The sequence below is a fragment of the Nelumbo lutea genome, chromosome 8 (genome assembly GCF_056320005.1).
Source record: "Nelumbo lutea isolate HS-2025 chromosome 8, American lotus-T2T, whole genome shotgun sequence".
Taxonomy (NCBI): domain Eukaryota; kingdom Viridiplantae; phylum Streptophyta; class Magnoliopsida; order Proteales; family Nelumbonaceae; genus Nelumbo; species Nelumbo lutea.
The window spans coordinates 50,741,134-50,768,852 of NC_142691.1; the positions used below are offsets into that span (position 1 = coordinate 50,741,134).

At 39.5% G+C, this 27,719-nt stretch overlaps 1 protein-coding gene across 7 annotated transcripts in view; it reads right to left on the reverse strand.

The window, feature by feature from the left end:
* The window catches only part of LOC148844125 (uncharacterized), a 53,541-nt gene that overhangs the window by 21,517 nt on the left and 4,305 nt on the right, over positions 1 to 27,719 (reverse strand). For all 7 annotated transcript variants that reach the window (XR_016103286.1, XR_016103284.1, XR_016103285.1 and 4 more), the window contains exons 4-5: positions 26,218 to 26,285; positions 11,038 to 11,110 (exon numbers count right to left, since the gene is read on the reverse strand). Coding sequence is in view for 4 of the 7 variants with exons in the window: in XM_088957896.1 (XP_088814022.1) it covers positions 11,038 to 11,110; positions 26,218 to 26,285 (141 nt within the window). In the remaining 3 variants the exon portion in view is untranslated. The remainder of the gene's footprint in view (positions 1 to 11,037; positions 11,111 to 26,217; positions 26,286 to 27,719) is intronic.

Consider the following 27,719-nt stretch of genomic DNA (forward strand, 5'->3'; position numbering starts at 1 on the left):
GCCAGAATTACTTGAAGTGGTCACAACTAGTGCGTACCTATTTGAAGGGAAAAGGAAAAATTAGTCACCTCCTTGGAACAGGACCAAGGTTGGGCGAGCCAAATTTTGATGCTTAGGACGAAGAGGACTCCATGATTATGTCATGGTTGTGGAGTTCAATGGCACCCAAGATCAATGATACTTGTATGTTTCTTCCCTCTGCAAAGGCTATTTGGGATGCTGTCCAACAAACCTATTCCAAAGCCCATGACGTTGCTCGTGTCTATGAGGTCAAAGTGAAGACTGTGGCAGCCAAACAAGGGAGCAAGAGTGTTACAAAGTATGCAAATCTGTTGCAAAATTTATGGCATGAGCTTGATCATTATCAAGTTCTTGAGACAAAGTGCGCAGATGATGTTGTGATCTTGAAGAACTTTATTGAAAGAGATAGGGTGTATGATTTTTTGGTCGGACTGAATGCTGAATTTGATCAGGTCCGAATACAAATTCTTGGCAAAGAAGAAGTGCCTCCATTGAATGAAGTCATAGCCCTTGTCAGAGCTGAGGAAAGCCGCCATGGAATCATGCTTGAGCCTAAAGATCCCGAAGGCTCAGCCATGGTGGCAAGGGGAGGAAGTTGCAGTGGTTCAAAGGGTGAGAACAATTACAACTTGGCTCGTGACACAACCACCCGTGACTCTAACTATAACCTCTGGTGCACCTATTGCAAGAAGCCCATACACACGAAAGATCGGTGCTGGAACCTTCATGGGAAACCTCCCACATCTAGCAAGGAATGGGGAAATCGAGGAGTTTCAAAAGGAGTTCAACAGGCCCATAATGTCTTCACAACCCCGCAGCAAGAACACTCAAGTCAGGGACCATTTAATGATGAAGAAATTGAAAGGCTAAGGTGCTTCCTGAAATCCTTGAAACCAGGAAGTGGTTCTACCTCTCTTGCTCTCTCAGGTGAGTCTTTATCTCTAGGATTACATGCCTCGGCTAGTGTTTTTCCATGGATTCTTGATTCTGGAGCTACTGACCACATGACACCCTCTTCACTACATTTTCTCACCTATACACCCTGTCCTAGTAATAGAAAATTTTATGTTGCTGATGGTTCTTTCACCACAGTGGCAGGGATTGGGAATATTCAAATTACTCCATCCCTATTACTTAAAAATGTGCTTCATGTTCCTAAGTTATCCACTAGCCTTCTCTCTATACATAAACTCACCCAGGATGTGAACTACAATGTTGTGTTCTTCCCTTCTAACTGTGTATTTCAGGACCAGGTTTCGGGGAAGAAGATTGAACTTGCTAAGGAAAGAGATGGACTCTACTACCTTGAAGCAACCAGCAAATCATCTCACATTGTTATGTATGTCACACACGAGTCATTCTTATCTACCTCCAATAAAGATTTAATTTGGCGTCATCATTTCCGTTTTGGTCATCCTTCATTTCCTATTTTAAAAACAATGCTTCCTTCCTTGTTTAAAGGAATTAATGTTGAACCTTTCATTGTGACATTTGTGAACTTGCTAAGCACAAAAGGGTTTCTTTCCCAATCAGCAATAAAAGATCTTCAACTCCTTTTTATTTGATTCATTCGGATATATGGGGCCCTTCTCAAATTCCCAACATTACTGGTTCCAGATGGTTCGTCACCTTTATTGATGATTGCACTAGGGTCACATGGATTTTTCTTCTTAAGTCTAAATCTGATGTGGGTATGATTCTTCCCAACTTTCATAACATGGTCCAAACTCAGTTTGGTGTGAGAATTAAAAGGTTTCAATCTGATAATGCTACAGATTATTTTAATTAGAATTTGTCCCCATTTTTTCAGAAAGAAAGCATTGTGCATGAATCCTCCTGTGTTAACACTCCCCAACAGAATGGGCTAGCTGAGAGAAAAAATGGCCATCTTTTGCAAACCACCCAAGCCTTTCTCTTTCAAAATCAAGTGCCAAAACAATATTGGGGGGAAGTTGTCCTTACTGCTGCCTACACCATAAATAGACTACCATCTAAAGTTCTTGACAACCGAAGCCCAATACAAGTCCTTTCTCAATTTTACCCTGATATTCGAGCCTCAAATAATCTTACACCAAGAATTTTTTGCCGCACTACCTTTGTTCATGTCCATAATAAGGGAAAATTAGACCCACGAGCAATCAGGTGTGTCTTCTTGGGATATTCCCCAACTCAGAAAGGTTATAAATGTTATCATCCAACCACCAGAAAATTCTACACCTCCATCGATGTCACATTTGAGGAAGGAAAATCTTTTTTCACTCAACCTTATCTTCAGGGTGAGCCCTCATTAATGGAAGATAAGGCATCGGATCTACTCTCTCTAGATGTTTTACCCTCCTCACAGACATTCAATCGTCAAGAATCACATCCCTCTGAGTCACATTCCTCTGAGTCCCACATTCCCGAGTCTCAACAAGAGTCAAACAACCCAACCATTGAACCAAATTCGGACACTATTAACCCCACGAATGATGTGCATGATAATGTGAGATATATGCAGGTTTACTCTAGGAGGAAAAATCCAGATCCTCAACCTGTGCAAGTCCAAGATTCAACTCCTAATCCTAGAACTGAGGGATGCTTAGATCCTGAACCCACACCTTCACAGTCTGAGTATGAGTATGACCTACCTATTGCACTGAGAAAAGGAACCAGAGAATGTACCAAACGCCCATTGTACCCTTTAGCCAAATATGTATCATTCCAAAGATTCTCTAAATCCCATAAAAGTTTTCTAGCCAGCCTTAACACCATTCCAATTCCTAATACTCTAGCCGAGGCACTTTCTAATAAGGAGTGGAGAAAAGCCAAGAGAGTGGAAATGGAGGCATTAGAAAAAAACAACACATGGGAAGTTGTGGATCTACCAAGAAACAAGAAGATGGTAGGTTGTAAATGGGTGTTCACAATTAAGTACAAATCTGATGGGTCATTAGAAAGGTACAAAGCACGCCTGGTAGCCAAGGGATATACACAGACTTATGGGGTAGATTATCAGGAGACTTTTGCCCCAGTAGCTAAAATGAATATAGTAAGGGTGTTACTGTCGTTGGCTGCTAACTATAATTGGGATTTGCAACAGTTTGATGTAAAAAATGTGTTTCTCCATGGTGATCTAGAAGAGGAGATATACATGGGCATTCCATCGGGTTTTGGAGAAGGTATTAAAGGGAACAAAGTTTGTTAGTTGAAGAAAGCACTATACGGTCTCAAACAATCTCCGAGAGCATGGTTTGGAAGGTTTACGAAGGTAATGCTGAGTACAGGTTACAAGCAAAGTCAAGGTGACCACACATTGTTTATCAAACACACAGCCTCAGGGGGAGTTACTGCACTATTAGTCTATGTGGATGATATAATCGTTACTAGGAATGATAAAAAGGAGAAGGAAGCATTGAAAAACTGCCTTGCCAGAGAATTTGAGATAAAAGACTTGGGGAGACTAAAGTATTTTCTCAGAATTGAAGTTGCACATTCTAAACAAGGCATCTTTATCTCTCAACAAAAGTATGTTGTTGATCTTTTGAGAGAAACAGGAAATATGGCATGTAAACCAGCTTCCACGCCTATAGATCCCAATCATAAACTTGGAGAAGCCCACGAGAATGCAAGTGTAGACAAGGAGATGTTCCAAAGACTAGTTGGAAAACTCATTTATCTTGCACATACACGATCAGATATTGCATATGCTGTAAGTGTAATAAGTCAATTTATGCATAATCCTAAAGAAGTTCATCTGCAGGTTGCTCATCGAATTCTGCACTATTTCAAAGCCAATCCAAGAAAAGAAATTTTATTCAAAAGAAATGGAAGACTGACTCTTGAAGCATATACAGATGTCGATTATGCAGGACCTCCAGTAGATAGACGGTCCACTTCTGGTTACTGTACCTTCTTAGGAGGAAACTTAGTCACTTGAAGGAGTAAGAAGCAAAATGTAGTGGCCCGGTCAAGTGCAGAGGCAGAATTCAGGGCTATGGCACAAGGAATGTGTGAATTACTCTAGTTGAAGATAATTTTAGAAGACCTGAAGATTCCACGAGAAGAGCCTATGAGACTATATCGTGACAACAAGTCAGCCATCAATATTGCTCACAATCCTATTCAACATGACAGGACGAAGCACATCGAAATTGACCGACACTTTATAAAAGAGAAACTGGACAGCAAGTTGATTTGCACTCCCTATGTGTCTACAAAAGGACAACTGGCCGATGTACTTACTAAAGGGCTCAATAGTACAGACTTTCGGAGAATTATAGCCAAGCTGGGAATGGAGGATCTCTATTCACTAGCTTGAGGGGGAGTGTTGGAAAATGTGGGGTTATTGGTTCAGATCTGAAAATAGAATTGTATATATTCCTAGGATTGTGGAAGGATTGATTTAGAAAGTTTTTTCTTTCTATTTCTTTCTTTCTATTTTTGTACTTTCTATTTTCTCTTCTTTCTATTTTTTCTTCTTTCTATTTATTGCAGCAGCTTACTATACAAATATGCCCATTGGCAATAGAATGAAACATATCAATATTCTACCATTCCAAAACAGTGGCCCACTCTCACCTTTCCTTTTCACCCTCGTTGTTGATGTACTTAGTAGAATGATTTCAAGAGCAGCTAGAGAAGAGTGACCTAAGAAGGGTGAGAAATCTTAAGAATCTAATAAAATCCTTTAAGAATGCCTCCAACTTGAGGATCAATTTTGAAAAAAGTTTGTGTGGTTGGAATAAATTTGGAGAATCGGGAGGTGGAGTCTATTGCAAGTTGTTTAGATTGTTCCACCTCTTCTTGGCCTTTGACCTACTTAGTAGATATGCAAACAGATTGGGTCGGATTCAAATCTGATCCGACACTATTCATGTCAGATCCGATCGGATCCAATAGGACTCAATCTGAATTCGAATCCTAACAGATCTCCATATCTGATTTGATCCGACTTGTTTTCTTTAAAAAATAATAAATTATTAAAAGAAAAAATAAAATATACCAATTTAAATAAAGAAAAACAAAAAATACAAGTATTTTTTAATTATTTTCATCATATATATACATGTTTTTATAAAAAAAATTAATATAATAAATTTATAAAAATACAATATAAATAATATATTTATAAATAAATAAATAACATATATATTTATATTTATAAATATATAACACATCGGATCGGATCTTCTCGGATCGGATAGGGGTGATCCAAATCCGAAGGTCCGATCCGAAGATCCAACTAGGGGTGATTCAATTTTGACCAAATAGGATCGGATCTCGGATCGAATCGAATCATGATCAAATCCATTTGCACCCCTACTAGTTAGGCCTCCCCTAGGTGCCAACCCCAAGGAGAGAGTTTTTCCTATTATAGAAAAATTTGAAAAGTGAATGGCAGCTTGAAAAAAGAATTACATGTCTAGAGGTAGAGTGAATTTGATCAGGGCTACACTTTCCAACCTTTGAACTTACTTCATTTCAATCTTTAGGATTCCCTCTTGAGAAGCTAGGAAATTAGGAAAGGCAGAGAGGGATTTTTTGTGGGAACCAAGGGGAAGTGAAAAAGGATCACTTGATTAGATGGGAGGTAGCCAATTGAAGGAAGAAGGGGGTTTGGGGGTAAGGAATTTAGTTCATAATAATGAAGCTCTACTAGGAAAGTGGTTATGGAGATGGCCTTTGAAGAAAGAAAGGTTATGGCATGAAACAAAAGTTGCAAAACTGGATAGAAGATAGGTGAGGAGCGTGTGGGGCTCTAGAGGCTTAGGATGGTCCTTTATACCATGGTTTTCAAAACCGGACCAGACCGGAAAAACCAGGAACCAGTCAGGTGACCGGTTTCGGTTTTCCCCAAAACCAGAAATTTTCCCAAAACTGTTGATTTTGGTCAGCAAACCATTGACCCAGGCCACCGTTTTTTTTTTACTTTTTTATTTTTTTTGTCAAAATGGGCTGACCATTCAATTTGAACGGTCGGACCGTTTGATCCGGTAACTGGACCCCTGACCGATTCGATCTCCGGGTCATTCTTAAAAACCATGCTTTATACCATCATGGATTGCTTCTAGGGGCTTAGTAACATTGTTGAAGAATATTTTCACTTTTCTCCGTTGATGACATATGGAGTAATTGGGAACTAGTTGCTAAAGCTTCTTCAGTTAAGGACAAACCTGTTAAAGCCTGGAAGCCCCAAAAGAGTTTCACAAAACTCAACTTTGATTGCAACAACTTCGATAATCCTAAGCCCTCTAGAATTGGAGGAGTATTAAGGAATGCAAAGGGCTAGATAGTGGCTTTATTCTCTGGTCCAATTGAAGTGGAGGATGCGGTTAGTGCAAAGGTCAAAGCTATTATACAGCGAGCTCAAATCGCTAAAGAGATGAACCTCACAAATCTGGTCATAGAAGATTCAAATGGCTAACTTATAATTTAACAACCAAGGTTTAGCATGAGAGAAGATTGGCAAATGGGTTGGCAGACCTACTAGCTAAGCAAGGGGTGAATAGGGGTCAATTATTCTGGGCGATACTGTAATTTAGTTTGTTTTTCAAGGCAGCATCTCGCGCCTCTTGGGAAAACTAAATGTTGTATCGGATGTAAATCCATCTTAAAAATATTTAATGAAATGTTTTATTATTCATCCAAAAAAATCAATCATTAAATAAGTAGGATTAGAGTTATCGAGTCCTCTTTGAATTGAAATAGGATATGACAACTTAGTTTGAGTCCTACTAGGATTATTGAGTCTAACAATTTGACACCTAGGACTATTATGAGTCTAATAGTTTAACTCCTAGGTTTATTATGAGTTTGAAGTCCATAAAGATGTATGGTCGTTTTACACAAAGAGCAATGAAATTTTTTGAGTTTTCTTTAGCTTATGTTAATTATGGTGAGTGATTCCCATACCCTAGAGTGATTCTAGGAACCCTGTGAGAGATACCGGGTATTCTCTCTTTTTTTTTCTCTCCCTATTTTCTTTCTTATTCCTTCAAGAAGCCATTACAGCCATCAACAGCCATAAATTTCTAATCAAAGAAGACCATTCAACGTTCTCTAAGGATTAGAATTAAGCTGGTTCTACATCAGTTTGGTATCAGAGCCAAGGTCATAGGCTGTTATCATCATGGCTACACGTAGTGGCAAGTACAGGGGTACTGATACATAAAGAGATTCATTGATTTCTACCCTTTGCAAGAGAGTTGAAACCCTTGAAGCACAAGTAAAAAGCACTTCAAGAAGCTAAAGAAGAAGAAATCCAGCAAGGAGCACCCCTAATCAATGAAGGGGATGGAGGATGAAACAAGGGAATTGCCCACAAAGACGATAATAGTGAAGAAAGGATCTATTAATCTTAGAGGACAAAGAGTTGCAAACCGCACAAGGTACCACCTGCACACAAGGTTTAAAATTTCGATATGATACGCCCTGTATCGGGCGTATCATATCAGGCTTAACGATTTCAAAGAAAAAACCCAGGAGAGTGAACATCGATCCAATCCAATATGCCCCTACCGGCGTATCGGCCTATATCGATATTTTAAACCTTGCCTACACAAGCTAATCAACCTCAAAATACCCATCAAGGGATTGATCAAGAAGTATCACACAAATCTATTTGATGAGATGATGGACCAAGCTTAACATGGAGGCTATGCAGATAAGGACCATTTTGTGCCCTCAAATTATTCCCTACCCAAGAAAAATAATCCCAAAGGAGTGTTTTAAAAGTGTAAGGTGCAAAAAATGAACAATGGCCATTTTGTGCCTAAGGCACAAGGAGAAAGATGAGGTATGCACCTTTTTGAAGCAAGGCGCAAAAAAGGAAAAAATGGTAAAAAAATTCAAAATATTGCAAAATATTGAAAAAATAAACAAAATTTAATTAAAATATAAACTTAAATTCTAAAATAAATGTTTTAAAAACCTATTATCTCAAATTAAAATACATAAACATAACATGTAAAACATATTTAAAATGAAAATTTAAAAAGAAAATCAAGCATAACATATAGAACAAATTCAAGCATGTAAACTCTCAATCTCTTTATTTTTTTCCCAATTGCACTACTTCAAATAGCTAATGTGATGTTAAACATAATGCATTCTTGATTCTATGAGTCATCTTTGTACCAACCCCTTGAGGCAAGCCCAATACAAGCCCACATCAAAGGCTTAAACTCTTAATCCCAATAGAAAAAGTTTTTATAACTTTAAGTCCCTTTTAGAAATATCATTTATTAGGATGAATGAATGAGCAACATTAGCAAATATGGGTTTTCAGAGCTTTTGTGAGCGAGCAAAATGTTGGTCATTCATTCATCTTAATAAAAGATATTTTTAAAAGACACTTGTAGTTATAAAACATTTTTATAAGGATTAAGAATTTAAGCCTCTGATATGGACTTGTATTGGGCTTGCCTCATGGGCTTTATTACAAACCTAAATGGTTAAAGTGCTTGGCTTGACGTGTTCCATCAGTCTTAAGGCTTTTGGCATATTCATCAAGCACACAACATTTGGTATTAGAGCCTACCACCACGTCTCAAGTTCAGATTACAGAGAGGGCTACCTAGAATAAAGTGAAAGCTATCATGGAAAGGGCTACCTGAAGTAGAGTGAAAGCCATCACAAAAAGAAATACTTGGAACAAAGTCAAAGCCGCCAAAGGGAGGACTACCTACTGCAAGAGTGTGAGATGTCATGGAAAGGGGTACCTACCGCCAGAGTGAAAGCCATCATGAGGAGGGCTACCTACCGCTAGAGTGAGAGTTGCCTAGAGTGAAGCCGCTGAAACATCGACTACAGAAGTGTGATGGTATGTTACGGTCCTAAATGGTTAAAGTGCTTGGCTTGACACGTTCAATCGTTCTTAAGGCCTTTGGCGTATTGGTCAATTATAAAACAGGCTTGGTCAAGGGTCCAAGGACAAAGTCCCCAGTCCAACTGCTAAGCATAAAAAATAGCAAAAATGCACAAATTTTCGAAAGGCACATGCCTAGGTTGAAGCACAAGGCACACCAGCATGCATCTTTGGAAAGTGTTGTGCCTAGGACCTAGGCAAGGCATATACCCTAAAATGTGCCTCACATGTTCGTGTAGGCACGCCTTTTAAATCAGTGTCCCAAAGTTTCTGACTTTGAACTCTACATTTACAACAGTTTCCAAGTAAACAGTTCAACCAACTTGGTGAGTTTCATCTAAAACCACCTCATCTACAAGTTCACCTTTTTCTCCTCCCTCATCTTTACTCTCAGCACTACCAACCAAAGGCCAAGTTCTATAATTCCTTTTTTTCTCTTTCATAAAATCGCATACAACTTACAAGTACCTTAATGGATTCATTTTTCACCATTGTTTACCACCAACCCACATTCTTTATTCTCAGCAACCCCTCCCAACTCTACCCCATTTTGATCAGCTCTAGAACCAGCCTCCACATTTGTAACAGAATCTTCTTCCATTAATGCAGTTTGAGAGGAAGGAGTCAGAACCGACAACTGCTACAAGTCTGGTAAGGAATGATACTCAAGTAAAGGAGGCTCAAGGAGACAAGATGATGACTGATAATGGTCGGGAAAACTGCAAAGAGAGGTGTCTAATAGTGATGTGGGTGAGAAGGGAGCCTCCACAGTCAAGGAAGAAAAGCATTCACAATCAAAGGAAGGTTTCTGGAATTGAGGGGGTGCCAGAGAAGAAACATTCAAAGATCCTGATCTTACTCAGCTTTGGCTGTTGAAGATGTTGAATTTGAGTTTCCTCCAGGGGATCTGCTGGAAGGAACCATTAAGGATAGAGGGGAGAAGCAGACTTCACCACCAAAAGAGGTCGGTTTGGCTGGTGTCCAGATGCAGACCCGACTGATGTTGACATCTCTAGAATGGGAAATGAGAAGTTTCAAGGTCCTTAGAATAACAAAAATAAAAAATGCCAAGGGCAATTTAAACAGCAAAACAAACCAGAATAGCCACTGAATGAAAAAGGAGCTATTACTCTGAAATGTGAGAAAACTGTCCTTATGATCCAACTTTTTTTGCTTTTTCTTCTTTTGCTCCTTTTTTTTCTTTTTTTTTTTTTTTTGATCAAAAAAAAAGAGTGTAAAAGTATAATGTATTCATTCACAGAAGTGTAAAAGCATATAAACTAGATCATGTGCATGTAGATACATATCAGATGCTCAAAAAAGCAACACCACAACCTCATTGTGCCAATAACTTTCTTTAGAGTTGCTTCAGGGATGTTGCTCTTTTTATCAACAGCATGTGATATTCTTTTCTTTGCAAATTAACCAGATCACAACCGTCAAACAATGGAACCCAATAGTGTCTTTTCCTTCCTGTTATCTCTGTCTTTGGTATTCAAAGTTCTTTTACAATGTATTGATCAAAAAAAAAGTGCTTTTACAATGGAGTTGCTCGAATAAGCAGCCCCTTAAAATGTCATAAAATGACATACAGACACTTCCTTTTTTCTTTTTTTTCTTTTTTGCATGTTCCAAGTTCTTTTTTTTTTTTTTGGAATAAATACCATTTAGCACATTAGGTCACCACCTGTAAAGAAAATTGCTTTTCTAGTATATGGATCTTAATTTAGAATATAAAAAAACCTGGTAGAAATGTCTGGTAGGGACATTTGCTCTCATCACAGACTGGGTCCTGATTCAAAAGGAGTTTAATGACCAGCATATGATGGATAAAAAGAACCAACAGATTAGAAAAGTAAGATATTGATGTTTCTCTTTTCTGCTCTTGATATTTTTGGGGGTAAAGCTGTAGGTTTCTTTTCAATTTGTATTTTAGTATCCACAATTTATTAGGTAGACCATTTATAAACCTCCATATAACTTTTTTGCTTTTGTACTTTAATGAAATATACTATTGCACAAAAAGAAAATTACAAATGCTTTGTAGGAAACAACTACAGGAAAAAGCCTTTAAATGCAGCGCTACCTCAACAGGACAGTAAAGCAAAAACTTAAAAATAACCTTTATAATCTCTGAATTTTGCAAAGGAGCTAGTCAGTAGACGCACCGGTGGAGAAGCTATTTTGGCAGCTATAGCTTCAATCTTCTCTGAATAGTCATTCACCTTTGCTTTTGAAATTCTGCAGAAAGATTTCCAAAATTAATTCTCTGTTACTATGTGAAGAACTGAAGAATTCACACATAGTTTATTAACAGGGATCTTCATAGTAATAAAATGCATTTAGACAAGGCATATAAAATCCTCAGCTCACATTGCACACCTCCAAATACATGCACAATCTTGTTTTTAATTTCCTAAGATATGCACTAATACAGTCCCTTAATTTTTTCTTCTGAATGTTTGTCATTTTCAGCAAGTCAAATAAACAAATGAATCAGTCATTATGATGAAGTGAACTGTTGTTAGGTTACTGCCTAACTCAGGGATCTCTGAGGGAGATCAAACCTCCTTACAGAAACAAGAGAGGGAAATTTGCATTCGCAGTTCCTTGATTTCTCCCCTATTCCTTTAAATAGTGTTTACATCTGCCAAATCTGGATCTCAAGACAACAAGAATCACATCAATTCTTCCCCAATAACTGGCTGGTGTGGCCTCCTGCAGTAAACCATCATTGCATGCACTGGAGCTTGACCGTCTTGGGCCACTGCTGGCATGGGTTTGGTAGTGGAATCTGTGGGCTGGCCACTTACCAAGGTTCTATCAACTCTCCTCACCTTTCAGGTCAACCTTGTCCACAAGGTTGAGGTGTGGATACAATAGTTGGAGCTAGGAGTAATATTTCCAGGTGGTGTCTTCCTCCCAAAGGTTTTTCCAAAATACCAACACCTCCTCAATAATCTTGCCACCTTGTCTTGCCAATCTGTAGTCTATTATCTTTGTAGATTCAACCTGAGAATTCAGATTAGCTGAACGCTTCAGCTGTGTAGCAGGCTGTGGAACCAATGACAATGCCCTACACCAGTGAAAAAATACATGGGATCCACACTGAGAGGTTGAATAGTTGTGGACCCCATGTATTTTATGACTCGTGTGGAGTGTTATTATTGATTCCAAAGTCTGTTGAACAGCTATTGCATTCAGCTAATCCTATCTCTCAACCTGATGCCCTCCTTCCTCATCAGGAATTGGCAGGTTTGGTCCCCCTACAGCCACTGCATTGGGGCACTTCTTGTGGAGTGTTGCATGAAGGATTGGATGGATATTGTAAGTGTGGGAAAGGTCAAGCTTGTAGGCCAGTGGACCAATCCAAGCCAAAATTTGGAAGGGGCCATAGTACCATAGTTTTCAAGGCGCCAAGGCAAACCTAGGCAACAAGGGAGAGCTTAGTTGCTTAGTCGCTTAGGTGTCACTTAGTGTCTAAAAAAGGATAGAAAAACAATGGCCTGATCCCTTGTTTCTATTGTAGGAAAAGAAGTAAAAAGACAGAGTAACGGCTGTAACGTGGAAAATATGGGGTGGAGCCCCTGTTCTTGTCTTCCATAAACGAAAGCACATAAAAGAACATACAAAAATGGTGGAGAAGGGGCAGAGCCCCTGTTTTAGTTCCAAAAATATGAAGGGTAACAGCCCCTGCTTTCATTCCAGAAGAAGAAAAAGGGTTGGAGCCCATGTTCCAGAAAAAGGAAGAAGAAGAAGAGGCTTCACCCCTGTTTTTGTTATAGAAGAAGAAAAATAAGAAGGGGTGGAGTCCCTGTTTTTATTCCAGAAGAAGAAAAATAAGAAGGGGTGAGAACCCTGTTTTTGTTCAGAAGAAGAAAAAGAAGGGGCAGAGCCCCTGTTTTTGTTTTCTAGAAGAAGAAAATAAGACGGAGCAGAGCCCCTGTTTTCGTTCTGGAAGAAGAACATACCTTTTGCAATTGGTTGGTGTTCCTTGCTTAAGACTTCGAACTCTGTATCACTCAAACCCTATAAGTCTTCATTCTTAGTTTTCGAATATCTATCACTCAGAACCTTAACAAAATAAGAAGCTAACAATAAAAGATATTATTTAGTGAAAAAAATAATAGAGAGATATAGTGTATCATGCCTATATTAATATTATATACTAAAAATATAAAAACATATAAAACATTATATAACTTTGTACAAGTGGTATACAAACCACTTGGCATTTGGGCGAGGCAAGCCCCAAAAAGCGACTAGATGCCTAGGAGTCGCCTTGGCAACTATGCATAGTACCTGGGAGAGTATTTCTGAAATCCCCTTTTTGCCACCAAGCTTATAAACCTGATCACCCACTTGGTACTCAACCAACTTGTGCTTGCAGCCATGGATTGTTTTCATGGTGTGTTGGACCCAAAGTAAATTTGCCTTAAGCTCCTATAGAATTTGGTCTCTCATTAACAAAATAGCAGAAGGATTGTAGGATGTAAGGAATATAAAATGTGAAATTCAAATAAGAGGAATAGAGGAATTTTGCATTTGTCTCCTCTCTCTCTCTCCATTCTTGGAGGTTGGTTCCCCCGATGAACCCTGAGTTAGGTACAATCCTAACATTTTTTGTAGCAAAGCAAAAATGCTGAACACTCAAACAACACCAATTGATACCAGGGTTGATCAGTTGGAGGTGGAGCTCAGCCAGGTGTCAAGTAATCTTCATAAGATCCAGGAATCCCTAACAGCAATGGCACTTCGTCTCAATCAGATGCACAAAAGTCGAAACAGGGAAGGGGATAGAAAGGTGACAACCAAGGAGGCAGTCATCATAGTAGATCTTGAGCAAGTAAGAGCGCCAAGCTAGAGTTTCCAATTTTCTCTAGGGGATCTGATCGTTGGATTTACCGAGCTGAAAGATACTCGATTACAATGAAGCACCCAATCAAGATTGGGTTGCTTCAGCCTTTGTCCACTTGGAAGTGGACGCAGTTCTTGGAGTAGAAAGCCTTATGTGCTGATTCGGCCAAGCTTCTTGTGAAAGGAAGAGGAGAAAGTTGAGGGTTTCAGCAATAGACAGAGGAAAGGGAAGAAAAGAAGAAGAAGGTCGACAAGGATAGTGATGCATAACCCTAGCCACCAGCCCCTCATTCTATTTATAATTAACTTAAATATGAGATATTACAAAGATGCCCCTAGTAGGGTGGCAACTCAAAATAAGTACTTACAATTCTTTTAAAAATAAAAAACTAATGGGCCCAAGGCCCAACAACTTCTTAATTTAAAAGAAAACAAACTAAACATAAATCGGCCCACTCAACACTCCCCCTCAAGTTGGGAATAGATGTCACACATTCCCAACTTGCGTAGATCATGTTTCAACTTATTCTTCACAACGCCTTTTGTGAGAACATCAGCAAGCTGCAGATCAGAAGAAATGTATGAAAGACAAACTTCCCCAGAAGTTACCCTTTCTCTAATAAAATGTCTATCTACTTCAATGTGCTTAGTTCGGTCAAGCTGGAATGGATTATGGGCAATATTGATTGCTGCCTGGTTATCGCAGCATAGCATCATAGGTTGTTCTGCCTATACACTGATTTCTTCTAACAGATAACGGATCTAGAGAAGTTCTGAAACTCCATGTGCCATGGCTCTATATTCTGCTTCTGCACTTGGTCTTGCCAGAACTGTTTGTTTTTTACTCTTCCATGAGACTAGGTTACCCCCAACTAGGGTGCACACTCCTGAAGTTGATCTTCTGTCATCAAGGCATCCTGCCCAATCCGCATCTGTATAGGTCTCTAGCTTCAACTGTCCATGATCAGTAAACAATATGCCTCTGCCTGGATGTCCCTTCAAATAAACAAGGATCCTGTCAACTGCCTTCCAGTGCTGGTCTGGTAGAGCATGCATGTATTGACTCACTACACTTACTGCATAGGAGATGTCTGGTCTTGTCATACACAAGTATAGTAGCCGACTCACAAGTCTTTGGTATCTCCCAATGTCCTTCACTGGTTCACCTTCTGATGCATTGATTCTATGGTTCTGATCAATGGGGGTGCTAGCTGCCTTTGTTCCAAGCTTCCCTGTCTCTTGGATAAGGTCCAAGACATACTACATTTGAGAGATAAAAATTCCATGTTTCGATCTTGCAACTTCGATGCCTAAGTATCTTAGTTCTCCAAGATCCTTAATCTCAAATTCCTTATGCAGGTTCCTCTTCAAACTATCAATCTCACTCAGATCATTCCCAGTGACAACAATGTCATCCACATAAACAATTAGGATTGACACCAAAGATCCCCTGCACTTCACAAACAATGTGTGATCAGATTGAGTTTGTGTAGCCAAAAACAATCAAGGCCTTTCTGAATCTATCAAACCATGCTCTGGGAGATCGTTTCAAGCCATATAGTGACTTCTTCAGCTTGCATACCTTTCCCTTTTCAGCATTATCATAAAAACCAGCTGGAAGATCCATATACACCTCTTCTTGCAGATCCCCATTTAGGAAAGCATTTTTTACATCCAGTTGAAACAAGGGCCAAGAGTATGAGGCAGCAAGAGAAAGGAGTATCCGAACAGAGGTCATCTTTGCAACTGGCACAAATGTCTCTAGATAATCAATGCCATAGGTCTGTGTGTACCCTTTTGCAACAAGTCTTGCCTTGTACCTCTCTATACTTCCATCTGCCTTATACTTTACTGTGTAAACCCATCTGCATCCAACTGTCTCCTTGCCTTCTGGTAGGTCCACAATCTCCCATGTCTGATTCTTAATCAAAGCCCCCATCTCTTCCTGCATAGTTGTCTTCCACTCAGATTTGGAGAGAGCCTCACTAACACCCTTGGGTATTGACACTGAATCAAGAGAAGAGAGAAAAGCACGGTAGGAAGGAGAAAGTCCACTGTAGGATAAGTATTGTGAGATACAATGAGCAGTGCACTTTCTCTTCCCTTTTCTAAGAGCACTAGGGAGATCAAGGTTATCTGTAACAGTGTCAGTAGAATCAATGGGAACTGAAATAGTAGTGGGATCAAGAGGAATACCTGAATCCGTATCATCCGAATCTGGAGTCTCCAAGAGATCGACAGAAAGTGGTGTGAGTTCTGCTATAGTGGAATCAACCGCCTTATGGAGTCTCTACCATGAGTAATACTATGAAATGGAACGTAAAGGAGATGGCAAGGTGGGTGACATCAGGTGGTGGTCAAGCATAGGAGTAGACACAGGGACTGGAACTGGGAGAGGGATAGACTGCTAACTTACTTCCCCAAAACACTCCCCCTAAGAAGGATCCTTTGAGAAGAAGTACGTAGATTCAAAAAAGGTAACATCCATAGTAACATACCGGTTCCCAGAGACTAGATCATAGCAGCAGTACCCTTTCTGATACTCTGCATATCCAAGGAAAACACATTTCTTTGCCTTGAGATCAAGCTTCGAACGGTAAGGGCCAAGAATATGTGCAAAGCAGACACATCCAAACACCCTTAGACTAATATGAAACATCTCCCCCTGAGGAAAAAGAAGACTGAATGGGGTCCTAAATCCGGGTACACGAGAGGGCACCCTGTTAATCAGATATACTATCGTGAGAACTGCATCACCCCAAAAACGAACCAGAACTGTGGCTGTGATCATCATGCTTCTTGCCGTCTCAACAATGTGTCTGTTCTTCCTCTCTACAACACCATTCTACTGTGGACTATAGGAGCAACTACTCTGATGGACAACACCATACTCCAACAGATATAAGGCAAGATGCCTCTCAAAATATTCCCTAGCATTGTCAGATCTGAACATCTTTATTCTCGACCCAAACTGTGTTAGTACCATCTAGTGGAATTGCCTCACCAAGGATGGTACTTCATCGCGTGATTTCATCAGGTAAATCCAGGAATATCGAGAGAAATCATCCACAAACAAGAGAAAACAGCGATAGCCGCCCATAGAGGGAACATGATAAGAGCCTCACACATCCGAATAAATAACATCAAAGGGAGAAGAACATCTTTTATTACTAGGTTTAAAAGAGTGTCTACAATGCTTTCCAAATTCACAACCCTCACACTTCAAACTTGACGGATTCACAAACTCAAACAGTTTTGGAAACAAACAACTCAAAGAAGAAAAGGATAAATGACCCAGACGGTTGTGCCAAAGCATAATCTGACCCACAGATTTTGGCTCACTGTTTCTGCAAACATGATGGCTTTGGTGAAGATGAGGAGCATCCAGGAGGTAGATTCCATTCACTTCACGACCACTCCCAATCGTCCTCTTTGAATCCAGATCCTACAAAATACAGCATCCAGGAGAAAAAATTACTGAGCAGTTCAGATTCTTAGTCAAACTACTAAGAGATAACAAATTAGTGCTCAATCTAGGAACATGGAGGACAGAGGGTAAACAAATAGAATCATTAATCTTGATAGATCCCTTCCCAACAATAGGAACATGGGATCCATCAGCTGTGGAGACCCTATCTCTGCTAGAACAGAGCTGATAAGAGGAGAAAATAGTGGAGCAATGGGTTATATGCTCTGAGGCTCCAGAGTCTATAATCCAAGGAGATCTCTCCTTACCTGAAGCAGAAACATAGTTTGCAGTGACATGTGAACTACCTGTGTGGGCAAAGGAGGTAGAGTGAGCTCCACCTGTGATACCTGTACCCTATTGTCCGCTTACGGCTGAACTGGAACTAGTTGTATCCCTCTGATTAAGAAGTAACCCAAACCTCTCAAGCTCGGCCCTTACTACAGTAGCTGCAACAAACTCCAAAACAGTTGTAGTAGGGGGGCCAGAGTATCACCAGTAACAGTCATGTGCACATTTCCTTTCTTATTCTTCAATCTGGTCGGCACAAGATGTGGGTGAAGCTTCCAACAAGTATCTCTTGTATGCTTAGGCTTCTTACAGTAGTCACAGACCAAGTCCCTTTTGTCTTCCTTTTTGTGTTCATTGCCATTCTGTTTAGATTTCACGGCACTTACCATAGCAAACTGATCAAAACTGAGATTTTTCATCATTATATCCCTCCTACACTCCTCTCCTGACACAAAGGCATATGCTTGGGAGAGAGTGACACTATCCCTAGAAAGATGTAGTCGTGCAATGTCATACTCAAGGTTAAGGCCAGCAAGGAATTTGAACACCCTATACTTCTCTAAATGTCTTTGATCTCCTGCCAAGCAAAGGTCTCTAGATAATTGATCTCCTGCCACAAGGTCTTAAGGACTGAAAAATAGGTTGCAACAGATCTATCTCCCTGCCTTGTGGCAATAATTTGATTTCTCAGTTGATAAGCCCTAGCAACATTCTCCCTTTGTGAATAGGTTTCTGCAACCCCATCCCATATCTCCTTAGCAGTGTTTGCCCATAAAAAATTTCCACTTATATGTGGCAACATAGAATTACAAAACCATGTCATTACCATATAATTTTCCTAAACCCACCGGGAGTTGCCAATTTCGGATTTCACCTCTTCACCAGTAATATACCCCAATTTTCCACGAGCCCCAATGGCCATCTTTGCAAATTGGGACCATTCCAAGTAGTTTGTACCATCCAACCTAATTGTATTAATGGTCCCAGCTCCGAAGGGGTCTCCAGCACCTCCTTCCAATGGTCTCATTTCATTCTCGGGCTTATATTCAACTCTGTCCCTCCATGTGTCTCAAAAGAGGTACAGAAAACAACCAAAAAATGCAACAAGAACAAACAGAATACCTTCTGGAACCAACAACACTCCTTTGGTGTCCTGGACTTTCTTTCCACAAAAGATTCCTTTTCTGTGGGATGGGAGAAGAGAGAAAAAGCAACCGCCCTCTCTAGAAGCCTCCAAACCACATGGAACTTGAATCGCCCCTTACAAAAAACCTAGAGGAACCCTAAAAAATTAGGGTGCCACTACCTAGGTCAAAATTGAAGAGTCCAACAAAATCAGGACTCTTCCCCTTTCTCCAGTTTTTCCTGATTCTGATGAAAAACCCTAGACCAGCTATAGGGAATACAGATCCATCAAGAAAATCCAAAAACCGGGCTTACCTGAGAGCTTCGATTAGCCTCTTAAATCTCCATGCAGTCAGCCGATCTAGGGCTGCAGGAGTGAATCTCTTCAAGAACCTTCAACCTGCTCTGATACCAAGTAGAAAGCCTTATGTGCTGATTCGGCCAAGCTTCTTGTGAAAGGAAGAGGAGAAAGTTGGGGGTTTCAGCAATAGACAAAGGAAAGGAAAGAAAATGAGAAGAAGGTTGACTAAGATAGTGATGCATATCCCTAGCCACCAGCCCCTCGTTCTATTTATAATTAACTTAAATATGAGATATTACAAAGATGCCCCTAGTAGGGCAGCAACTCAAACTAAATACTTACAATTCTTTTAAAAATAAAAAACTAATGGGCCCAAGGCCCAACTACTTCTTAATTTAAAAGAAAACAAACTAAACATAAATCGGTCCACTCAACACTTGGTATCAGTGGTATAGGATGGTTGTCTTGGTCACTTACTGATGAGTTATGCATACATTTTGGATCCTCTGTATTTGAGGATTATGACAAAAGCCTAGCGAAGCTGAGGCAAACTAGAACCATTCATGACTATCAAGTTGAATTGGAATAGTTGGTGGTCCAAGTCCAAGGGTGGCCAAAAAAGGCTCTTCTAGGCTGCTTTGTGGGTGGCCTAAGAGAACAAATATGGTTGAAAGTGAAGGCTATCGCTGGTAATAAGGATGTAATCTACATATAAGAGCAACAAAGTAATTCCTTGGGATGTCAAAATAAATAGGGAATAATCAGAACAACTTTGAAAGAATCCAGCATCTGTGACCACTGCGAAAAACTTCTCAAACCATATACCCTAGGGGCTTGCTTGAGACCATACAAAGACTTCTTAAGGTGACACACCATGGGAGAACTATCATAATATCCTAGAGATGCCCAACATCCAGATTTAAGAAGGCATTCTTGACATCCATCTGATGGATGTCCCAATGTCTAGATGTAGAAATGGACAAAAGAAAGCAAATGGTAATCATCTTAGTTATGAGGAAAAATGTCTCCTCTTAACTTATGTTGCATTCCTGTTTGTACCCCTGTGCCACCAAACGAGCCTTATATCTATCAAGGCTCCCATCAAAATTAAGCTTTATAGAATACAACCATCCTCTACCAATTAGAGAAACAAACGAGGGGGCAGGAACAATATCTCATTTGTCATTATCAATAAAGGCTTGGAGCTTAGTATCCAGCTTTCTTCCAATACGGAACAGCGGTAGTCTACCAGTGAGATCTGAGAATATCTGTGCATAGTTGTCAAGGCGACGCCTAAGTGACAAGGCGCCCTTTGAGGCTCGCCTTGCCTAATCGCCTAACAGTTTTCTACTTCCTACTATAAAATACTTTTTTATTCATTCCTTTTTGAGATTATAATTATAAAATAAACATTATTAAACTATAATAATCATTTTGTATGTTTATATACTAATTTCTTTTTATTATTTTCTTATTTATTAGAGTTTAATCAACACAAACATTGCTAAATGCTGTATTGAACCTTCAAAGACTTAGAAACCTGAACCAATAAGTAAGGAAGAACTAAAAACTTTATCTAATCAGCACATTTTCCTCTTCCATATATTCTTCTACTTCTTCTTCTTCTTCTTCTTCTACTACTACTACTACTAATACTTTTTATCTTCTTTTCTTATAACAAAAATAAGGGTTCAGCCCCTATATTTTTTGAATTTTATTTTCCTTCTTCCTTTTCTTCTCATGAATATGTTGATTTTCTATACTTTAATATGGAATTTATACTTTTCTTATGAAAATCGTGAATAATTATTAAAGAAATATGGTTATGGTACCTAGGGAACTACCCTAGGATCTATGTTTTTAACATAAAAAATCCATCGCCTAGGCAACTAGGCGACAAGGCGCCCCCCAGTCACCTAGCCTCACCTTGGCGCCTTGAAAACTATGAATTTGTGGTAGACAAAACAACTAAAAGAGAGATATAGTTTGAAGGAAAACCATAGTGATAAGGAGGATGATAAATACAAGATGAATGGTGTAATGGAGGATTAGAGGATCAATAACAGGCATAGCTATCGAAAGGGGAGGAACTAATGTTTGCAGATGGTGAACCTGTTCCTAGTGATTTCAGATCTGTCATACCACAAGGAGACTGATGTGGACGCCAGCAGCAGCAGCAGTAATTTAGTGTTCTCGGCAGCAGCAATTTAGTGTTTTCATCCTATCTTATCTATTCAGTATTCTTACCTTATCTGCTTTCAGTAGTAGGGATTAGTAGGAGTCTTATCTATTCAGTGTTCTTATCTTATCAGTTCAGTAGTATGGATTAGTAGGGAGTCTTATCTTATCTTATCTTATCAGTTCAATAGGATAGATTAGTAGGGAGTCTTCCTAAAAGTAGGACTCTTATCTCTTGTAATCTCCTATTTAAGGAGCTGAGAATATTGAATAAAATCATTGAAAACTTCAGTCAAGAAAGAGAGCAAAGGAGAGTTAGGTGATCTCTTGGACAAATCACCATTAGGGCACCAAGATAGGTTCACCAAGAGCAGGGAGAAACAAGGGAAAACAGGAGGTTTTCCCCATGGTCCGACCCGTGACGAGATCCTATTCCCGGGCCCATAACAATTTGGTATCAGAGCAAGGCGTCATGGGTGACTTTGAGCAATTGATGTCAAGGACGACGTCCGAGAATTAAGGCGCTTGATGGAGTTGTACTTTTCCAGCAAGGAAAGGAACCCAGAAGGGGCTGCAACCACAACCGTCCGCTGACCAGACATGGCAGAATCGTCCGACGAGCAGTAGGTCATTGCCCTAGCGCAGGTTAGCAACACCTAGAATGTTCCGATTAAGCAGGAATCCGGTGTCGTCGAGGATTCCATCCACGAGAGTTCAAAGAAGAATAAGAGCAACTACTCCAAGGTCATCATCGCTGGTGAAAGAGCTTGTATGCCTCATGTTGCGGCTGCAAATGTTGCAAAAGAGTGTTTGTTAGCTGCAGTCAAATCAGATCCTAGGGCTGCACATATCTGGGTTAATCTTGCTAATGCATACTATGTGGCTGGTGATCATAGAAGTGCTGGAAAGTGCCTGGAGAAGGCAGCAAAATTGGAGCCTAATTGTATGTCAACTCGATATGTTGTTCCGCTTCATCGTATCAAGGATGCAGAAAGGTCTCAAGATCCCACTAAACAACTTTCATGGGCTGTGAATGAAATGGCTTCAATACTCAGAGAAGGGGACTCTGCAACAATTGAGCTTCGGATAGCATGGGCAGGACTTGCCATGGTTCACAAGGCTCAGCATGAAATTACAGCAACGTTTGGAACTGGACATAATGATTTGACGGAAGTGGAAGAGCGAGCTTTGTACACACTAAAGCATGCAATAGAAGAGGATCCAAATGATGCGGTTCAGTGGCACCAGCTTGGCCTTCACAATCTTTGTACTCTACAGTTCAAGACATCTCAGAAGTACCTTAAGGCTGCAGTTGGCCGTGGCAAAGAATGCAGCTACGCATGGTCAAATCTTGATATCTCACTATAGCTGTCTGAGGATGAACCCTCTTCATTGGAACCCGATCTAGGAGGGCAAAATCATTCCACCTATCCGGGATTCCTTTGACTGTGTTTCAAGACACCCATCCTGAATTCGAGCTTGAGGACAAGCTCATAGTCTAGGAGGGGAGTAATGATGTAGACACCGGCAGCAGCAGCAGTAATTTAGTGTTCTCGGCAGCAGCAATTTAGTGTTCTCATCCTATCTTATCTATTCAATATTCTTACCTTATCTGCTTTCAGTGGTAGAGATTAGTAGGAGTCTTATCTATTCAGTGTTCTTATCTTATCAGTTCAGTAGTATGGATTAGTAGGGAGTCTTATCTTATCTTATCAGTAGGATAGATTAAGGGAGTCTTATCTTATCTTATCTTATCAGTTCAGTAGGATAGATTAGTAGGGAGTCTTCCTAATTAGCAAGGAGTCTTCCTAAAAGTAGGACTCTTATCTCTTGTAATCTCCTATTTAAGGAGTTGAGAATATTGAATAAAATTATCGAAAATTTCAGTCAAGAAAGAGAGCAAAGGAGAGTTAGGTGATCTCTTGGACAAATCACCATTAGGGCACCAAGATAGGTTCATCAAGAGCAGGGAGGAACAAGGGAAAACAGGAGGTTTTCCCCGTGGACCGACCCGTGACGAGATCCTATTCCCGGGCCCATAACAGAGACACCTAATAGCAAGATCTTTGGAATTTTGAAGGTGATTGTGGAAACAGATTCTCAAATTCCAGCAAAAATTGTAAAGGGTGCTTTCTCTCTCCCTTGGAAACTCTAGAACTGGCAAACAAAGCTACAACAATATTACCAAACTATGGATGTTTGGGTTGTACATATCTTCAGGGAGGCTAATAGGGTGGCGGATTGGCTTTCGAAGAAAGCTAGTTTTTTTGCATTTTTTATCTTAGACAAGATCCATTCCTTTTTCTCTTTGTAATTACAATATAGTTAGGACGGATTTTAATGTAATTAGTTTTTCTCTCGAGGGGTAAGGTTTTTATGTCCCCCCATCTTAGGCTTGGGTTTTTCGTACATAATTAATAAAATTTTCGATGGCCACCCCTCCACCAGGAGTAAATTTAGGGGCCAAAAAAATGAATGTAGCACTAAAATAGAAGTAGCAGAAAGTTTAACAATGTGAGCAAAGAAAAAAATATCTCAAGGAAAATAACACTATAAGACACAAATCTGATGGGAACAAGGGTCATAACAAAGGAAATCTTTATGGTCAGGGTTATATCCAACAAAGGCATACATTATTAACTAGGGGATGAGTTTGCTGCACTCATGAAGTGAAAGATGAACAAAGCACACAATCAAAAACATGTGAAGTACAAAGAAGTCAAATGAACAATGGAATAAGCTTTAGAAGGGAGAAGCATTATGAAAAACAAAAGAAGGAAAAAGGTTGACAAGGTAAACAGTAGTGTTAGCCTCCACCTAAAAGGAAGTAAGAGCATGTGAATTATTAATCAAGGTATTGACAATACTCAAAATGTGTTTGTTCTTGCACTCTGCCACTCCGTTTTGTTGTGGAGTACCAAGACAAGATCTCTGTGATTGAATTCCATTGTCTATCAAGAAAGTTTGAAAGTCTGCATCAAAATACTCACCCCCTGAGTCTGAATGGAAAACCCCAATACTAGTATCATATTGATTTCTGATCTTAGCCAAGAAGGATTTAAGGTTGGAAAACATCAGATTTATTTCTCAAAAAATATATCCAAGGCAACATTTGTTTTGGGCTTCTTTGTAAATTGGCTTTGACATTTGGAATGACATTTTGTCATCAAATAGTATTGTCCTCACTTATACTACTTCAGTAAAATAAACTTTCTACTGATCAAAAAATAATAGGATGACTCACCAAAAGAGGCCAATGGATGAAAACGTAGACCAAATCCCTGAAGATACTAGCTGTCCCATTTTTTCTTCTATAAGAGTCCCAGAATTCTCATCCTTTCCTGCAGAAGAACCAACAGTCCCTTTATCTGATACTTCTTTCATTGTCTGGTAAGCCTTATGCTGATTCTTCTTAGGGCCCAAACCATTTAACTTAGCTGGCCAAGTAGAACATTCAACTATTATATGCCCTTGCTACTTACAATAAGTACAAAAGTTCTTTCTACCAACAATATGAGACAACATGCCCGTACTCCTAAAATTCGTAGCACTGTACTCAAGACAAGTCTTTTGGCTTTGACCTGTTCATCAAAAAAGCTACCTCTAATCCAGAATTTGGTTTCACACCAATAGCAGACTGTGTAATCAATATAGTTTCTTCTCTGAGAATTATCCCAACCGAGTCAAGAGTTGGTGAGGTATCCTATTAAGGGTTTTTGATCTTATAACTTCGTACCCTGGTCTCATAATCATTAAGAAATGCATTATCTTTCTCCTGTCAAAGTGTTCTTTCATAGCTTTAATGTACCAAGAAAAAGTTGAGTGACCCATATGAACTAGCTCATACTCTATCCACAAGTTCACAAAAACAGTATGGTATTCTTGTATTTTCTTTTCACCCAGATTTTAAGAAAAATTTGACTTGATTTGATATTGACAGTACATGTCAGACTGTTGATACACCTTTCAATATGGGCAGACATCTCATTAGCATTACTTATCAAAAAAAACATCTCATTAGCAGTCCAGGAAGCTTCACATCAGAATGGCAATGGCAATGTCAATTTTGATTGAACTAAGAAGCCAAGATACAAATTTTGCATTGTCAATCTTCTATTGTTTCAGACCCTTAGAAGTAGATTCATCAGGTTGCTTTGTTGTGCCATCAACATACCCCCAAAGACCATTCCCTTCAATGAAGAACTAAAAGTGGAACTTCCAATAGGTATAATTAATCCCATCAAACTTCACATTCAGAATGTTTTTTTTCCAAAGCCATTTCAGCAGAAAGATTCAAGAAAACCAAAGAAGAGAACAAGGCAGATGTCCTACCAATACAGATCAAAACTTGATAACAAAATGCAAATAATAACAGAAGATTGAAGCGGTCAATACCCAATCAACAAATCATCTAGATAAAGGGTGATAGCAGGTGACAATCCAAAAAAGGCAAGTTCACTGGACTGTTGAACTGAGGAGATAGCCCCTCAAATCCAATCCAATCAAGAAAAAGATAATAGGGATGATTAAACTAGTAGAGAGCAATTATTTTAGGGATTGATAGAAACAGTGGGTGATTGATATAATATAAACAAAAAACTATTAAAGGATTAGGCAGAGAACAAAATGTAAAATACGATGGGCTGGATCTGCCTAGTCTAGGTACTGCTGTAGCTGGTCTAATCATCAGTTGTACATCTCTTTTTTTCATTTTAATAAAAGTTTTCTGTTACATATTAAAAGAATAAAAATCATCATCTAAGCCTTGCCCCAACTAAATGGAATTGGCATCAATACTGTTTCACCATTCCATTCTCTTTTTTTTTTTTGATAAGTTTCACCATTCCATTCTTTCAATACGACTTTTTTTTTTATCTTTTGAAGGGCTAAATAATGGGGGGGGTACCCATCCCCCAACCCATAACCCCCCCAACTTACCTAGGTGCAGGCGGGATTCAATCCCAAGTCTCCGCTACGACCAGCAGGAGACATTACCAACCAGCTGGTTCGCACCTTCCATTCCAGTACCACTTTATATTAACAATCAAAAAATATTTAAAATTCCAGGAATTTCTAATTTTCACTCTTGGCTCCTAAAATAAGAAAGACTAGAAAATAAGTAAGGCAAACCTTGGTAAGCCTTCTGGAGTAGTCTCTTCAGAAAGTTGTTCCAGTTGTTCCCGTAAAGTTGCAACATACTGCAAAATTGAATTACATGAATCAGGAAGTAAAAGGATTTAGTTCAACGTGACCTCTATAAAAGATAAGAAATGCAATAAGATCAAGATATTTAAAAATAAAACCAAACAAAGTACGAAAGTATGCATCCATGGTCTTAAACTGAGACAATTATGTTTTAATCAATATAAAAGAAATTTCTTGAACAAAAGATGATAAGCATACTGGCATGTTCTTCCCTTGCATGCTAAACTCACCCTTCCAACTAGTTACTGTAACTCCAAAGAGAATGCTGTTGATAAAGCCTTTCGACCACACTATCGCCTCCATGTTAAGAAACACCAAAGTGTTTTCCTTGATCTTAATCGCTAATCCACCTGTTTCTTCCAGTAAGAAATTCTTCTTCTCCACTTACAGCATCTTTCTCCATCTATTTGTCGATATGAAGTTCGTCTCCATCTTTCAAAATTCTGTGTTTATTGATCCCTTTACATCATGTATTATAATTTTGGGCAAATTTCTTAAACTGCCCCTACTATTTAGCTAATTGATAAATTGTACCCTACTGTTTAACTATTGTCTTAAACCACCCCTACTGTTTTTGACAACTGACTAGCTCTATCCCTGCCATTAGCATCCATTAATGTTCCATCAAAACCTGTACACGTGACACCACGTGACGAATAAATTTTTTTAAACCCAATTTTACCCTTCATCCCTTTCCCTCTCCCTCCTTGTTCGTCAAAACCCAATTTTGCAGCAATGACAACAAGCGGATTTGCCAGCACCCAATTTGCGGCTCCCGATAAGAAGCATTTTCACGTGGTGTAAAGGGAGACCACCAGAGACAGAGAAAGAGAAGGAAAGGGAGAAGGAGAAACCCTCGTCTCTGAAGAACACTATCGCTGTCATTCAGTGCTCATAGAAGAACAAAGCCTTGGATCATCCTGGTACATAAAGCCAATCACAAGATGCAGACAATAGAACATTCTCCCCCACCACAAATACTTCTCTTTGAATCCAAATAAGTGGCAGTTTTCTCAAGTTTGCAAAGACACACACTCCTACGACCCAGATCTGATCAACATCCTCGCCATGAACAGTGTCGACATTTCCGTCTCAGAGAGTGACTCCAACAACAGCCTTTTCAATTTGGAGCGAAAATTCCTAGAGGTTCTCTTGGTCGGACCTCTAAGAACTGGAAAGACCCTTTTGGCCCGTGCCATTGCTGGAGAAGCTAAAGAGTTGTTTTTATCGTGTGCTGCGTCGGAGTTTGTCTAGTTGTTCGTAGGAGTTGGTGCATCAAGAGTCTGGGACTTGTTCAAAAAGGCAAGTCCAAGCCCCATGCATTGTATTTATTGATGAAATTGGTGTCATGGGTAGGCAGCGTGGGGCTGGGCTCAGAGGTGGAAACAATGAGAGGGAGCAAACAACCAACCAGCTTTTCATGGAGA